Source organism: Odocoileus virginianus, chromosome 27, assembly GCF_023699985.2.
Source record: "Odocoileus virginianus isolate 20LAN1187 ecotype Illinois chromosome 27, Ovbor_1.2, whole genome shotgun sequence".
Taxonomy (NCBI): Eukaryota; Metazoa; Chordata; class Mammalia; order Artiodactyla; family Cervidae; genus Odocoileus; species Odocoileus virginianus.
This window is the reverse complement of record NC_069700.1, coordinates 2,723,721-2,741,084: the sequence shown is the minus strand read 5'-3', so window position 1 is coordinate 2,741,084 and position 17,364 is coordinate 2,723,721. Positions and strand designations below refer to the sequence as shown.

Sequence of the window (17,364 nt, the reverse complement as noted above, 5' to 3'; positions counted from 1 at the left end):
TGGAAGTTCTTCTGAACCTTTAAAAATATATTTACATACATATATGGTGGCCAGATGGTAAAAATATCTGCCTGCCAATGCAGGAGATTCGGGTTCAGTCCCTGGGTCGAGAAGTTCCCCAGGAGAAGGGAACGGCAACCCACACAGTATTCTTGCCTGGAGAATCCCCATGGACAGAGGAGCCTGGTGGGCTTCAAATCATAGGGTCACAAGAGTCAGACATAACTGAGTGACTAACGTACACATAAGAAGTCACAGAGAATGTGCACTGCTGTTCTGTACACAGAACTTAGATGTGTTTCTGAAACTTGCTTTCCTCTTGTAGCATCATGTCTCAGATCTGTTCATGCTGATACAGCTGATTTCCAGTCTGATACACTGCTCTATCACACGAGCATGCCCTTCCTCTTCCGATGAATGTCTGGGTTGTTTTCTGCTACAGTTCACCAGTGCTCACCCTTTGGGTGGCTACAGGTGATGCCAGCACAGATGGTGCTCCAAGGGCTGTTTAGCCTTATCTGCAAGCTTTATCTATAAGCTTAATTACAGTAAGAATGCATTTATGTATTAGTTACATAGCCTAAATATTCACTTTAAAGAATTTTTTGATACATAAGTTATATTTTTTAAAAAGACAATAAAACACAATCAGCAACAGAAGGCAATCAGGTAGGAAAACAAAGCTCTAGATCATCATCATGTACTCATGGTTTGAGAGGTATTTATTGAAAAATAATGATGTGAGCACTGAACAGCTGACGTAAGCACATGCTCCTACTGCAAGCAACGACGACAGACACCAGCATACTGGTTACCGTGGCACAGGCCTGATTAACATGTGCATAGACACTTCGCTTTACATTTTTTGCTTTCTTCTTTTATGACTGTGATGTCTTTCCCCATCCCTGAAACGAAAGGGGTGAAAAAAAAGGACCAGAATTTTAAAATAATAATTCACAGCAATGTACTTACATCAGATATAAAACAGAGCAAGTTAAAACATGCATTTAAAACAGAACAGTTCTTTGGTTTTTTTAAAAAGTAAAGAAAAAAAGCGTCACTAAAAATACAGGACAAAACTGAGATGAGGATATAGGAAAATGGGTTTTTTTTTTAAGCTCTGCTTTGGAGTTACACTCTGAATATATGTACAAGGTGGATGACCTGAGAGTTCAGTCAAACAGGACTCTGGAGTCACAGGAGGAACTCAAAGCTCTGAGCTCCACATCCCGGCTCCCAGCTCAGCTCCCTGCAGGGCATCCCACCTCAGGGGGTCTCAAACGGAGCACTTCCTGCTGACGCTCAACTTATCCTCACTGAAGGAAAATCACCCATGTTCAGGTTCTGAGGCTATTTAATGTACATCAATCAATAGGGACTGATTGGACATGTCAAACATTACTTAAGACGAAGAAAAACTAACCAACCAGAGAAAGTGAGAGAGCACAGTTTCCGACGGCTCATCACGAGTTAATGTGCACGTAATGACCAGAGGCCGTCCTTCAGTAACTGGATCACCAGGGATGGCTAAGAGACTACTTCATAATGTGAACTCATAGCTTTGAACCCACGCACTGAGCGATGACAAGGTGAGCAGAGTTACTGAACCAGTAAGCCTGACTGCTGATCGCCACTGATCCTGGAGAGACACCAGTTAGGAGCTTACTCTTGGACAAACACTGCGAACGAGACTGAACCTGCCTGCAATGAGCTCGGTCTAGGACGGAGAAAAGTAAGGTAAATGAATCGCAGGTGCTGGGTAGAGTGGCAACAAGATGGGAAAAAAAGGCTTCGTGGAAATGGCTAAGCTGCATCTTAAAGGCTAAGGAGGAGTTTATAAAAAACAGTCAGCAGAACAGGAGGTGCGAAGGCATGGATGAGGCACAGCAGGGACGAGGAACAGTGAGGAACTTGGGCTGGCTAGGGCAGACGTTATGAAATCACAGGGCAGGCGCAAAACGCAAGATAGAGAGCCAAGTGCCCTGCTCCCGGGGGTCTTGAAAGCTGTTCTAAACCATGAGACTTCGGCCACTGAAGGGTTTTAAGAGGTGAAAGCTCACTCCAGCAGCTGGGTAGGGATCCCGGGTCCATACGGGACCAGCTTAGAGACAGAACCGCCAGGAAAACTACCAGAGGACAGCGTCCAGGGCAGGGGGCGGGGGGCGCGAGGGGGACCATCTGCACACAGGACTGACGGCAGCCAGGACCATATGGGAAGGAGGGAGAGATGGCGTCGAGCAGGGCCTGGCATTCCAGCTCAGGAGGACCGACGCCGGGCACCGTGAACCAGGACAGGCGTGCGGAGGCAGATGCATCCGGGGGCAGGCCTGGTCAAGTTAAGGTCCAGGCGGAGGTCCACTGAGCGGCTGGGATATACGAACAGACCTGTGTCAACCTGGATTATTTCAGTATTACTTTATATCTCCCCGGTGATCAAACTTCTATCAGGAATCCCAACAAGGGCAGAGCTGACTGCCGTAAAGCCCGGGCCTTAGTAAAGCCCTTTATCTGAGGGATCCGTGAGAGAGAGAATGACAGCAGGAAAACAGCGGGGGCGGGGACAGATACTGAAGGACGGGAGACAGACCCAGGCAAACACCTCTGTAACGCAGCTGGCTTTCTGCCCAGACGTTACTTTCCCGGGTCTCGGTGAGAAAAGTCAATAAAAAGGAAGCCGGTGCGAGCAGGCAGCCAGCCACGCCGGCAGAGCCGTGGCCATCGCCCTGCAACGGGACACACGGAAGGGCCTTCACACACCGTGTACTCCCCTGCCGCGCACGGCTTACACTCCACCTTCTCAGCACGGCCTGTGACAGAGGGACTGCCCACGTGTCAGACACAAACAACTCAGCAGCAAACGACGTGCCGCCGGGCCTACCTCTCCTTCCTTCTCCTGGAGTCCCAGCTTCTATCCTTGTCCTTATTTCTTTTCCGTTTGTGTGGGCTCCGACTTCGGTCCCGTCTATGCCACGAACACTCACCGTCCAGATGGCTCCCCCCAGACTGCCTGGAGTCCACTGAAGCCGACCGTCTTTCTTCGCTCCTGAGGCAGAAAGAATGGTCATCAGCTAGTTTCAACCACTGGTCTCCACAACAGACCAGCCTCGAGCCCAACATTCTATAGCAGAGACCAAATAAACACACATCATCTTGTGCTCCAGTAAGAGGGCAGGCAAAGAAACACAGCTCTGCATAGTATGTTTTACAACTGTGTAACAGGAAGAGGAGGAAGCCTCCGGATGAATCACAGTGTGCTGGGAGTGGTCTGAGAAGTGCTAAAACCCAGCTGGACAGTGACAGGTAGCAGACTCAGCGGAGGACCTCTTCCGCCGACGACACGAGGACACACCTGTCTGCCCCGTCCGCGTCCTTCTCCTGCTCCTCCTGCCAGTGGCTGCTCAGCTCCTCCATGTGCACGCTGATCACATCCCGGATAACCTACGGGCGGGGAGGAACCGACTGCCAGGTGAGAAAGCTGCTCGAGAAACGCGCAAACATCACCGCTCGTGATCAACCAGACATCTCCCAAGACCTATGACGCGGTGGACGGTGGGACGTGTGCGGTTCAGGAAACACAAACGGGCGACACACGAAGGACTCAGGGGCACACGATCAGGACACGTGTTAACTCAGCCCTGAGAGTTTAGAAACCACGTGCAGAGAGAGAGCGTGCACACGCAGGAAAGGGGCACGTGGTCAGCCCTGGGTGACCTGGGAGCACACACACGAGCGAGTCCTTTGTACTGTCGGCAGTAGTGCAACTCATCCGTATGTTGGAGATCACCGAGACACAATAAATCACTAAAAGGGTGGGAAGCACGGACGTTTTTACAGACGAAAGACATTGGGGATCTGCTCCCAGATCACCGACTGTTGGGGCAGGATGAGAGGGAATGAGTGGGGGTAAAATAAACAGAGACTGTATGCAGATGACGGGCTTCCTGGTGGCTCAGTGGTAAAGAACCCGCCTGCCAGTGCAAGAGACAGGTTCACTCCTTGGGTTGGGAAGATGCTCTGAAGGAGGAAACGGCAATTCAGTAATCCTCGTCTGAGAAATTCCATGGACAGAGGAGCCTGGCAGGCCACAGGTCATGGGGTCGAAGAGTCCAGGGACACAACTTAGCAATTAAATCACAGATTAATGCACTTAATGGAGAAGGCACTGGCACCCCACTCCAGTACTCTTGCCTGGAAAATCCCATGGATGGAGGAGCCTGGTAGGCTGTAGTCCATGGGGTTGCGAAGAGTCGGACACGACTGAGAGATTTCACTTTCACTTTTCACTTTCCTGCACTGGAGAAGGAAATGGCAACCCACTCCAGTGTTCCTGCCTAGAGAATCCCAGGGACGGGGGAGCCTGGTGGGCTGCCATCTATGGGGTTGCACAGTCGGACACGACTGAAGTGACTTAACAGCAGCAGCAGCAATGCACTTAAATTGTATTATATACATAATACTGTTAAGTTACACATAATTTAAACCAAAACACTTCTTAAACTTCAAATGTTTAGTAGAGTACATAAAAGGACACTTAAGTTTCTGCCAAAAAAAGCTTATTGAAAATTCCTTTGTCCATAAGCATTATTTCAATTACTTCTCACAATAACCCTGCAAAGTCTGTACTAGTATAAAATGAAAAAAATCTGAATCTTAAAAAGCTCAAATCATTTGCCCAGGTCAAACAGACAGCAATAAATAGCAGGATCAAAACTCAAGCCTGGGACTGTCTAAAGACAAAATCTATGTTCTCAGCATGATGCAGTATCACTTTCTCAAAAGCAGTATTTTTGTAAGACTGCACAACCTCTTTACGTTAAGATCTTGGTACCCTGAAGAGCCTTTGTCTGGTGAAGGTTGGGTCTGAACGTGATGGACAAATACAAATCAGACGTGGCCACTGGAGCCACGTCCTCTCAGAAAACCTCTAGGCAACTGTGGAAACCACGGGACAGGTGATGACTGAGTAAGGGAAACCTCTGTGCTCAACAAGGCTCTACACAATCATCTGTAACTTACCTCAGTGTATGACTTCTTGGTTATGTGAACATTCTTAGCTCTATAGGACTGGCGTCTTCTTTTGTAATCTCTCACTTCTGCCAGGATTTCAAGGTAAGATTTTGGACTTTTTCGACTATTATCTAATAAAAGAACAAAATAAAATTATTACATCATCAGAAACTGTAATTCTTATGAATCAGACGAAAGGAACACCATAATCATGATATTTTACCATATTTTAATGTAGCACTCTAAAAATTTTATGTTGTATAAATGGACTGTTTTATATCATTCCTTTTCTCGTGCTCGCCTCAGCAGCACATATACTATATCATTCCTTTTCTCTAGCCATTAGCTGAATCTAAAGAGTGTTTCAGTACAGAGATTAAAGTAACAGCCCAGTTCTATGTAACATTCTTATGGAAGGAAGGTATGCTTAATGTAACAACCAGTGAACAAAATTTCAAGTACTAAGTAAACACCTTAATATACACGTTAATATCAGATGATACAAAACCATCCTTTCCCAACTCAAAATGGCCTGACAAATCATCTTATTAACACTTAAAGGATGAAATGACAATTAAGAAATAGAAAACTCAGATATTCATCTCAAACCTTGATTGACTTTGGCAGCCAAGTCTACAAAGAGATCACTGTCGTTTTCGATAATCTGAGAATCTGAGCGTTTTTTCTTTGTTTCCTCAACTACAAAATCATAGAGGGCAAGACGATCGGCTTGAGTCAGATCACAAACAAACCGTTTGTGATTCAGGGGAACTTCAACAGGCAATGAAGAATACACCCCTAGAGTAAAAATAAGATCACAAGGATAAATAATACATGAAGCTCTGTGAATTTACGATCTACGGTACTTATCTTTAAACATGCATGGTAATAATGTGACGTTTAATTAACACAAGCCATTTGTTTTCACAGCAATCCCTAAATATACAGAACAGCCACCTGTGTGATAATGGTCAGCACTGACTCTATCCTGGATGCTGCATCCACAGGAAGGACGGATGTGGATGTTGGCTATTATCCCCAACAGTGCTGAGATAGATCCCATGAAGGCAGGCAGTAATAACCGTGAGACAATTTGCCCATTAAAAGAAAAAAAAAAAAACTTTTAAAAGGCTCCCTATACTGTAAAAGTAGATATTAATCTTCTCTATATATGCTTTTCCCCATAAAACGTGAAGGAAAATGTTTTTAATAGGCAACACACATTACAGCCCCCTTGAAAATAAATTATAGAAATGCGAAAAATGTGTTAAAAACATCACATTTATGAGACACCAAGCGAGATGTTTCACAGTCAAAATACATCCCATTTGGGCAATGACGTAGAGCTAAGGACCAAGGGGCAGAAATCCCAAACTTTCTTTTTCTCAGATCAGAGAAAGACAGACTGAGACTAAAACTTAATTTTCAGAAGCCGCAGCATGTTGGCTTTACCAAACTGAGACAAGTTATCAACAGCAAGCCCCCCCTCCAAAGTCACAGAACTTTCTATCATCTGCTCATTAATGAAAAAAAGTAAATACAATACCTTGATATGATGTATTAAACATTGAAGAAAATTTTTGAGATTCAAATTTTCTCAAAGAAATAAAAAATTACTGTAACTGTAAATAAAGCAATTTAAAAAGATTCTTTCTAGACTTCAGTATTCATGGATGCAAACCAAGAGCAGGAGCTACTGAAGGAATCCTTTCAGCGTCTGCTAGGCTACCCTGAAGCGACCGCTCGGGTTCACAGGGCAGCATGAGACCAGTAGCTCTTCTCAGACACTTACAAAAGTGGCAACACAAAAGTTCCAATCAGAGCACACCATGAACTAAGGATAACAACGCGAGAAGAGAGGTGACTTTACAGGTCTATAAATTACAAGGAGAGCTACACAGAATCCGAGCCTTGAAGTAACAGTGACGGATAACAATCTGTACTAGTAAAAGGTTCTGAATTGGTGCGGAGGAGGGGTTCCCCACTGTCAATCCCTCTCACTGTAACTCTGGCAAACACTAGGAAAAGTCCCTTTATGCAGCCAGATTTTGAACACTTCATTTTATAAAAGTGAGTTAGCTTTGATAAACCTAATTTATCTGATTATAGGCTACATATTTTGGAAGAAAAATACGAAGATGAAAAGAACACTGGTGTATTTTAAAACATGTTCCACACAAATCTTTGCCTATTCTTTGTAAACAAAGAAGTGTAACTTCCTCCTTAAAATATTTTGAAGTTTTCTTTATTCATCTTAAATTTCTGTATGGTCAAGCCTGACACTTAAATTCTTTGAAATTCAACTAAAATTCCAAGTCAAGACTATAATGCTGTGACAGTGACTAAGATAAAAGTTTAGAAATTTGAATGATACTTTTAAAAGGATATCATTTGCAAAAAGGATACTGCATATCTTTAAATAAGGAGTACATTCAGGTTCCTAATTCCTCTTTATACTCACCCCAATTACTGAAAAAGAAAAAGTACAGGAAAAGTTAAACAACAAACGGCATTCAAATCATTCAGAACATAGATATTTCTGACAAAAGAAAAAAAATGGATAAACACACTTAAAGAAGCTTACATTTCCACAAGACGTAAAAATTCAAATGCAAGTTTCTATATGATTTGGAGATCTATCTGAATGAGCTGTCATCATACTAACTGTGACCCTCTATGTACTTTTTTTAATAATATCCTTAAAAAACTGTCGTACAATGGACACGACACAGAATCTGCCACATGACCCGTTTTCGGGCGGATAGCTCAGCGGCCGCGCACGACTGTGCACCCTGCGGCTCTGCCCAGCTCCGGACCCTGCCGTCCCAAGCTGAGACGCCAGTCTACTCTCTCAGGAACTGGGGCTCTCATTCTCCTGTTAGTCCTTGTGGCCATCACAGGGCATCTCAAACGTGTCAGATACAACAGTAAGTATTAATAATATTAACATTAAATGACATATTTAACAACATTAAATATTAACCTCTGTCAAAGATACAAATTCAGAATTTTGTGAAGAATTCATACCAAGTCAATTTCCTAACACGAGATGCAGAAATGAGGCCCTTGCAGATAAAATGCTTCACTGAAGTCTCACAAGTGGGAGGAAAAGATCAGGGTTAGAACCGTCATCTCCCATCTCTTTAGGATGCTTTAGCCCGGTATACTCATGTTCAAATCATGGCCACCAGCCACACAGATGCCATGAAATTCAAGTATGGCGACTTGAATTTTTAATATTGAAGGGAAAAGATCATGAAATATAAAATGATTGTTTATTCCAATATAACTACATCTGAAAGTAAATAAGTAGATCTAATGGCTGCTCAAGCTTTGACAAAGATTAACAGGCTGAGAATTCTATACATTGAGTTTGGGCCTGATATGACCAATGAAATGAAAATACAAGAAACTTAAAATTTAGTACGTAACCAACAAAATATTAATTATATGGAAAATGTAAAGCTGTTCATGTTAGTCATTCCTTCAAAGTAAACATCAATAAGAAGATATTAAAGAGACTTTTGCCCTGGGGTAAAAAGTTTTAAATGTGTAAAACCTAAGTGGGCCACAAAAAATCATCTCTATTGAGAAATTGCAGAGCTGTACATAAGATGAAAAAAAGTTTTAAAAAGAGGATTATAGATGATGTAACAAGTTGTCCTTAACAATTAAATATTAAGACAGTACAAAAATCCAAAATCAAAGTTCCTTTTACCTATTGAAAGAACTATTCATTTAAAGTAACTGTTTGCTTTTGTAAAGAACCAAATTCAATGTTCACATCCACAAAATTCAGAGCTAGGTTTTCAATCCAGCTTATATTAAAGCACTAAAGTGTTAACTCACTTCTGTGTTCCTCTATTTCTTCACCCAATATGGAAGAGAAAATACTTGTCTAACTTATCACAACTGTGATGTCAAAGAGAAATGAAAGACACATGAGAGTTCTGGAAAAAAACAAAAACAAAAAGAATCTCTTCTAAAATAGAAAAGTATGGAGGAACTTTAGAACAAGCACCCCAGAATTTCATCACCTCTGCTGGACAGGGTTTATTTCCTTATCTGAAAAAAACAGATGCTGGAGTAGATGAAATAAATTCAGTAAATCTCACTAGCTAAGGTCAAATAAAGTTAAAACTAGTAACTTCTCCCAAAACACAAAAGCAAAATCCTCTACTTTTTAACTGCGCCTTAACTGAATAGGGGCCAAAGAAGGCTTGACTGACCACAGCTCAGCATCTCTTTGAGTAAGATGGGAGTCAAACATCCCTGTCAAACAGTAACACCTGGAACTACATGGATCCTTCAAAACAGCAAACACAAGAAACATGCTTCTGGCTGCTACAATATAATGCGGACTGAGACTAACAGACTTCTTCCTTCCAAAGTCACAATGCGATCGAGGCAGAAACAGCCCAGACACTGGCTCACAACAACAGGGTCATGACCCTAAACATCAATGAGGCAGACGAAGGCTAGGTGCTCAGAGAAACTGGCTTCAGAAAGCTCAAAGACAACTGAGAACCTTTATCAGAGGAGCCAGTCAGGGTTTGGCTGGATGTTCTACCTAGAGTCAGAAATCTATTAATTCCATTTACCCACTAACTTCTATGATTTTGAAAGATGAAATTTTCTTCCAATTTCCTAAAAGCTCAAACTTAAAATTCTAAGCTTGTCTCTGCTAAAGTGAAGTCCCAGGTAGCATCTCTTACCCCAGCTTCCAAAGCTGGGCACCAGGTTCCCACAACCCTCTGAAATGGTACGTAACACTGTCCTTGCTTCACTACGAGGAGCAGGGATGGATGGTGCTGGGTCTTCTTCAGCCCGAGCCTCTCCTCTCACATTGCACCTCAACATCCTTACATGTAACATCGGGCTGATTCTTGAGAGGGGCTTCCCAGGTGGCTTGGTGGAAAAGAACCTGCCTGCAATGCAGGAAATGGGGGTTCAAGGCCTGGGTCAGGAAGATCCCCTGGAGAAGGAAATGGCAACCCACTCCAGTATTCTTGCCTGGGAAATCTCATGGACAGAGGAGCCTGGTGGGCCAGAATCCGTGCAGTCTCAAAGAGTCAGACACAACCGAGCGACTAAACAGCTAACAACAATAACAATGCTCACAAGAAAGGAAATCTCAGGGTGAGACAGTCTACTGAGGGGGATTTATTTGAAGCACTTAGTCTAATGTCAGATGGAAAGCTTAACCTATTTCATATAACTGTGTTCACAAGATTTCTCTTGAAAATTAGTGATATGCGCTATGGAAGAAAGACAGTCTAACTAATTAGCTCAAACTATGATGCCACTTACTTTGATTATAATAATCACCATCATTTCCAACTGCAGCTCTAGCTTGTTTAATTATCTGGAATTGTGAGTCCTTATCTGTCAAAAAAAAAAATCCATAAACACAATATGAATCAGTGTCCACAATGGAATTATTAACTAGGTTCCAATAATCCAAGCTCTCTGGACACACTGAGAAACCTTCCAGAATCTTAACAACCCACCTTGCTGCTGAGGCACTCTGAGAAACCTTCCAGAATCTTAACAACCCACCTTGCTGCTGAGGTAATCTGAATGCAGAATTCTTTCCAATCCACCAGAATCCAATAAGCAACCAGACTTCGAGCAGTTCAGAAAACACTATTCATATAATCAAGCATGCAGCAACTGCTGCTGCAAACTTTAGCAACCAATATAATATCCAACATTTAGTGAATCCCAGCTAAGTGTCAGGCAGTATTCTAACCATATAACGTATGTGATATTTAATCCTCCTTACAGGTGTTATTAGCGTCATTCCTATTTTACAAAGAAATTTAGGCAAAAAAATCAATTAATTACCTTACTGAAAGCCACACACTATTAGTGACAAAATTAGTTAAATGAGGCATTCTGATTCCAGAGTCCAAGATTTTAACCTCTATGTAATCTGTGAACACGCAGAACACATTTCCACACTCAGCTCTATCTTCAACTTATGTGTGTGGCCAGGTTTTTGTTTTAACCAAGAAGCAAGGTATGTGCCCTATTGTAGGACGCTCTAGAGGATTTCTGGTGTGCATTATAAACCTGGTCTCTAAATTTCAGATTGAGTAAACTAGTGTCACTATAAGCAATACCCTTCTTAATCAATCATAAGGAACTTACAAAACCCATTCTTCTGATAATTTAAAAATGAAATATCAGTACCTATGTACATACAGCTTCACTAAGATATTTAAAAATTATATTTCATACTTACTCAAAGTAATTGAAGGTATGTTCGCATTCTCATAGAAAAAGTCAGAATTATACATTTTATCCTAAACAGTAAAAAAAATAAATAAATAAATCTTAATGTCCTTCAGTATCAGATGACTATTTTAATATTTGACATAAACCAACAATAGGTTTAGTATCATCTAAGCATTTCTTGCAATCATTTGCAAAACAAGGCAAATACCATTGCACCTCGCAAGTGACTGTTATTTTCCCGGAAAACCTCACACTACACCTTCCAAATACTGTGAGGATTTATCAACGCATGAATCACACGACATATACATAATAAATATATGGTACCTCTTCCTCTTTGGTATAGCCCAGTTTCCTCAATCTACAAGACACCATGTGCTTTGCTAAAGATGATTTAGGCATGTGGTGATTGGAATCGTACGGGCATATCGCAACTTCATCCTATAAAGATCAAACAGAAGCAAAAGAAAGGGTATATCATTTTTCAAGAAATAACTATACCATTAAATGTTTTTATATCCTCTTCTGTAAGCCTCTCCACCCCACTTCCCGTGAAAGTGTACGTACATGTTAAAAAATAACCTCCCTGGTTCTCTTTACCCCTTATAGCCTATGTCCCCCTCCAACCCTTCAAAGCCCACCTCCTCAAAGATGTATGTATGCTCACTGCCTGGACCACCTCACCGACCATCTCCCTGAGGAACTCAGAGGCCCTTACACAGAGCCCCCGCCCCAGCCCCCGCAGGGCACCGTCTCCTCCGTCTGAGGGGACCCCAGCCCCTCCCAGCCGCCGCTCTCCACACCGAGAGCGTGAGCGTCCGAGGCCTGCCACTTGATGACTGTGCCAACTCAGTCACGGCCAGGAGCCTTCCTTTCTCTCGGTTTCTTCACCTGTAAAATGGGTCTAATAGCAGGACTACTCACACAGAGCTACTGTAAAGATTAAATAAACTATACCTGAATTCACACACATAAAGCAATTCAGACAGGGCCTGGTAAACAGCACACAGTCAATAAACATAAGCAACTATAACTTTATTAAATTAAAATTTAGTTGCCTGAGCAACTAACACTTTGGCTTCAAGTATTTTCATGTCTCCCCCTACTGTTCTCATTAAGAAGAAAAAATATATATATATACACACACACACATTCTTTAACACAGCTGGTCCAAGGACCTTTAAGCTCTGGCCCCTACCGACCACCATCCCCCTCTTTCCCCACATCCCAAGCTCTTAGCTATGCTTAATTTTCAGAGGTTCCCTGATCTGTGCACAGCCTTCTCTCTGGATTTCTACCTGTGCTGTTGATGCTTTCTCTGTGCTGCACCTAGCTAATTTAACTCCTTTCATTGGTCAGTTTAGAATTCACTTTACGAAGGAAGTCCTGCCCATCCACCCCCACAGCCGCAGGCACTACAGCAATTCCGACTCACCCCTCACAGACTTTTTCACGTTGTAACACACAGTGGCTACTCTGTATTCCCCCTCACCACCACCAGTCACTGGAGGGCAGAAGCTGACTGCAGTTCACTCAATTACAGGATGCGAGCATTCCAGCAGAGAAGTGAACCTTCACTGCCTTTCTGTACTGCACCTGGTCTAGGAATTATCAATGCCACTTTCCAGGATGTTTATGCTGGTCACTCTCCTGAATATCAGGTGTTGGTTTTACAAACATGAGATGCACACCCACACTGATTATCAGAATTTCAGAATTTTAACTTCTGGCCACACTCCACAGCATGTCAAGCCTTAGTTCCCCACCCAGAGATTGAACTTACACCCCTTGCACTGGAAGGCAGCCTTAGCCACTGGACCACTGCAGAACTCCCAAGAATTCTGCACTTTTAGAGCGGAGTTTTAGAGGCACTCTCGGGGGCAGAATGCCCGGGTTCACAGCCTGACTACCACTCAACAGCAATGAGTCCTGGGACGAATGCTCACCTCTCTCGGTTTGTTTTCTCATCTGTAAAAGGTGGCTGAGGGTACCTACCTCATAAGGTCATTATAAGTATTAAAGAAGGTAATATATAGTAAGTGACATAAACAAAGAGCTACTTAACTGTTAATAAAAGAAATCTAAATTTCCTACATTGCTGGGTGCACAGTGACGTGGAAAGGCCTGGGAGGCTCTGCTCAATGGAATTCACAGCTTCAACTATACCTCCGAACAATGAAAGGGTTTTTTTAAAGAATGATAAACCCGTAAAGCATAGTAGGCCTCATAAAGTATGATGCCACCTGAGCACTTCCTTTCACCTCATTAAAAAAAAAAAAAATCTGGTGACTTCCCTGGTCATCCCCATGGCTAAGACTCTGTGCTCCCAATACAGGCGGCCAGGTTCAATCCCTGGCTTGGGAACTAGATCCCACATGCTGCAACTAAGAGCTTGCGTGCCGCCAACTAGGACCCGCTGCAGCCAAATGAGTATATAATTAAAAAAAAAAAAAAATTCAGCATTGCTGACCCTAATACACTTGCCTACATCTCTTCCCAAAGCAATCCTAACGTCCAGGAGAGCTGCAAGTACCGACTCCTTTAATAGTCCTGGAATGCTGCCACTGCCGTCAGAAATGCACTATCTTGTGGCAGAGGAAGGCGACCTGCAACTCCTCAGTTCTCCCGACATGGAACCTGGTTGAGTTCAGTTCAGTCCCTCGGTTGTGTCCAACTCTTTGCCACCCCATGGACTGCAGCACACCAGGCATTCCTGTCCATCACCAACTCCCAGAGTTTACGCAAAATCATGTCCACTGACTCAGTGATGCCATCCAACCATCTCATCCTCTGTTTTTCGTCCCCTTCTCCTCCCGCCCTCAATCTTTCCCAGCATCAGGATCTTTTCCAATGAGTCAGCTCTTCGCATCAGGTGGCCAAAGTATTGGAGCTAAAGCTTCAACATCAGTCCTTCCAATGAATATTCAAGACTTATTTCCTTTAGGATGGATTGATTGGATCTCCTTACAGTCCAAGGAACTCTCAAGAGTCTTCAACACCACAGTTCAAAAGCATCAATTCTTCGGTGCTCAGCTTTCTCTATGGTCCAACTCTCACATTCATACATGACTACTGGAAAAACCATAGCTTTGACTAGACGGACCTTTGTTGGCAAAGTCTTTGCTTTAACATGCTGTCTAGGTTGGCCATAGCTTTTCTTCCAAGGAGCAAGCGTCTTTTAATTTCATGGCTGCAGTCACCGTCTGCAGTGATTTTGGAGCCCCCCAAAATAAAGTCTGTCACTGTTTCCACTGTTTTCCATCAACTCCCCAGTTCTCCCGACCCCGAACCTGGTGCCAAAGCGGTATCCACGCGCGGAGAACACGGCAAGCCGCCAAGCAGCACCCCAGGCCCGCCCGCTTATCTCATTGTAGCCCCGCCGCGATTCCTCGGCTTCCCCGGGAGCGGTGCGAGCTCCCGGGAGGCTGCAGCCCCCGAGTCCCGCGCGCCCGCCTCGGCCCTGCAGACGCCGCGCCCTGCCCGCCGCCCACAGCCCCGCGGGCCTCTCACCTCGGCCGCCGCCGCCTCCTCCCCCGGCTCCAGACGGTCCAGGCTCCAGCCCAGCGACGCCGTCATCTCCTCCAGCGTCCGGCGGCAGCTCTCCACGAACTCGCTCAGCTCCTCCCGCAGCCGCCTGCGCTCCTCCATCGGGGGAGGATCGGCCTCCATGGCCTCCGCCGCCAGCGCGCGCTCCCGGAAGAAACCGCTGGACTGCAGGCGGCGCGCGCGGGGGCTTCTGGGGCGGGGGCAGGGCCACGCCGCCACGTGACTGGAACCGCCAATAGGGAAGCGGCCCGGGAAGGGTGGGTGCGTTTGAGAGGCCTCTTCCGGCTTTTTCCTGAAGTGGCTGTTTTTGCCGGGTTTCTGGATGCGTTGGGCTTTCTAGAGGGCTCAGACGGTAAAGAATCCGCCTGCAGTGCGGGAGACCCGGCTTCGACCCTGTCAGGAAGATCCCCTGGAGGAGGGCGTGGCTGCCCACTCCATATTCTTGCCTGGAGAATTCCATGGACAGAGGAGCCTGGCAGGCTACAGTCCTTGGGGTTTCAAAGAGTCTGACCGGACTGAGTGACTTTCACTCACTGTGTATGCATTTGCCCTTGGCCTTCCCCGAACGGTGTTATCCGATCAACAACCCCTCTACCCATCAAAAAAAAAAAAAAAAAAAAAAAAAAGGCTTATATCAACAGGAAAGTTTGAAAGAATTGTACAATGAACATTACCGTAGCCGTCCTCCACTTATTAATTGCTAATATTTGGCCCCGCACACTGATTTTTGCTGCCCTATGCATCTCCTAAGAACAACTGAGGGAACTTTCCTGGCGGTCCAGTGATAAATAAGACTCTGGTGCTTCCACTGCAGGGGGCTGGGATTCCGTCTTTGGTCAACACCCCCTGTATGCCAGGAAGCATGGCCAAAATTTTTTTTTAATTTAGAAAAAAAAAAGTAAGGACATTCTCCTACATAAGCACAATATATGATCAAACCCAAGAGAATTAATAATATATAATAATATTCATATCTCTCTCTCCAGTTGTCCCCCAAATTCCTTTTATAACCATTTCATCATTTTTTTCAAACCATGAGCTATTCCAGAAAAGCCTCCCTCACTCTCCTTTTTAATTTTTATTTTTTAAGCTGCACTACAGTGGTTCAGACAGTAAAGAATCTGTTTGATCCCTGGGTGGAGGAGATCTGTGGAAGAAGGAAGTGGCAACCCATTCCAGGATTCTTGCCTAGAAGATTCCATGGACAGGAGCCTGGCGGGCTAAAGTCAGACGCAGCTGAGTGTCTGACACACACACAATGGCCAGTAGGGATCTCATTTCCCCAACCAGGAATGAACTGGCATCCCATGCAGTGAAAGCAAGGAGTCTTAACCACTAGACCACCAAGGATGTCCAAATTAAGTCATTCAATTTTGTCAGGACTCAGTCATCTTGCAGAACATTCCTCTTTCTGGATTTGTCAGATTTTTTTCCTTTATGATTAGATTCAGTTTAAGCCTTTTTTGTTAGATGTGTGTACCTCTCTATTACACTTTATAAAGGACACATAGATTTCCCTGCTGTTAGTAAAGCTAAATTTGATCACTTGGTAGGGGTAGGGCATCACTCCATTTCTACATTTCAGAAATGTAACTGTACATTTTCCTTTTGGTATTTGGTAAGTAATCTGAAGGATGATACTCTGAAGCCATATGAACTTCCTATTCCCAGCACTCCCACAACCCTTCCCTGAATCTGATTACATCAGCAGTTATAAACGATGATTCTCTATCATGGCTCCTCCATTTATTAGCTGCCATTCTTCCCACACCTTCGTTTTTCTCTGTTGTTTCACTATGAAATCCAGGTTTTTGAAATTATTAAGGATTTTAAAATTCATTATTACATACTCAATTACTATAATTCTAGTTTTTAAGCAGAAATGTATTTGCAGAAATTATAACCAATACAAAATATTGATATTTTTGAGAAAACTAAGTTGGGTAAATCAATAATTAAAAATTCTCCCATGGTTCCATGGACTTCTTTTGAATAAAAGTAAATCATTGATAATTGACAGTCATAATGATGCTGTCAACATAAGTGAGCAATGCAGGAGGATTTACTAAAGGATAAGGAGAACTTGTCATATTGATTCAGGCCATTAATAATCAATGTCCATTTACATCCTGTGAGTAATCTGGACTTTTTTTTTAACCATCATAATTTTTATTGAGGCTCAAATGGTCCCAAGTTTGGCCAGTGGAAACCACTATAACCACCTGTCTCTTTGACACATCCTGTTAGCCCTCAAGTACTTTCCTCTTTTGATTAACCCACGTTCTTTATCAGCCCTTTTGGTTTCCCCAGATAGTTTTAATAACTCTTACAATCTAATCCTTCTTTATTTTTTTCTTTTCCCCAAGCCTGATGCCAAATCTTTGCTTTCCTTTGCACTTGTTTCCATGAGGCAAAGAAACGGTGGAGGATACTTTTGTGAACAACTATTTTCAAAGGTAAATAGCAGAGTTCTCTCTCTCACACACACACACATAAAGTTAATAATATGGAAACAGTCCCGTAGCTGCAAGTGGATGTGCTGTAAGAAGCATTCTATTCACACTCAGCCCA

At 43.6% G+C, this 17,364-nt stretch overlaps 1 protein-coding gene across 1 annotated transcript; it reads right to left on the bottom strand.

Moving 5' to 3' along the window:
- Positions 1–704: 704 nt before the first annotated feature.
- Positions 705–14,949, bottom strand: SNRNP48 (small nuclear ribonucleoprotein U11/U12 subunit 48). Its single transcript, XM_070457009.1, has 9 exons — positions 14,758–14,949; positions 11,575–11,688; positions 11,255–11,315; positions 10,318–10,392; positions 5,617–5,805; positions 5,017–5,138; positions 3,350–3,438; positions 2,879–3,043; positions 705–905 (listed from the first exon to the last, which is right to left on the bottom strand). The coding sequence occupies exons 1-9, from the start codon at positions 14,914–14,916 to the stop codon at positions 857–859; spliced, it is 1,023 nt and encodes a 340-aa protein (XP_070313110.1). The 5' UTR covers positions 14,917–14,949; the 3' UTR covers positions 705–856.
- Between the last annotated feature and the right edge of the window lie 2,415 nt (positions 14,950–17,364).

Excerpts from the sequence above, each read along its gene's own strand:
- SNRNP48 (XM_070457009.1), bottom strand. The coding sequence starts at position 14,916 with ATGGAGGCCGATCCTCCCCCGATGGAGGAGCGCAGGCGGCTGCGGGAG. Across the intron at positions 11,316-11,574 it reads GCTATACCAAAGAGGAAGAG|GATAAAATGTATAATTCTGA; the intron begins GTACCATATATT and ends TTTACTGTTTAG. Across the intron at positions 906-2,878 it reads TCCAGGAGAAGGAAGGAGAG|GGATGGGGAAAGACATCACA; the intron begins GTAGGCCCGGCG and ends CTTTCGTTTCAG.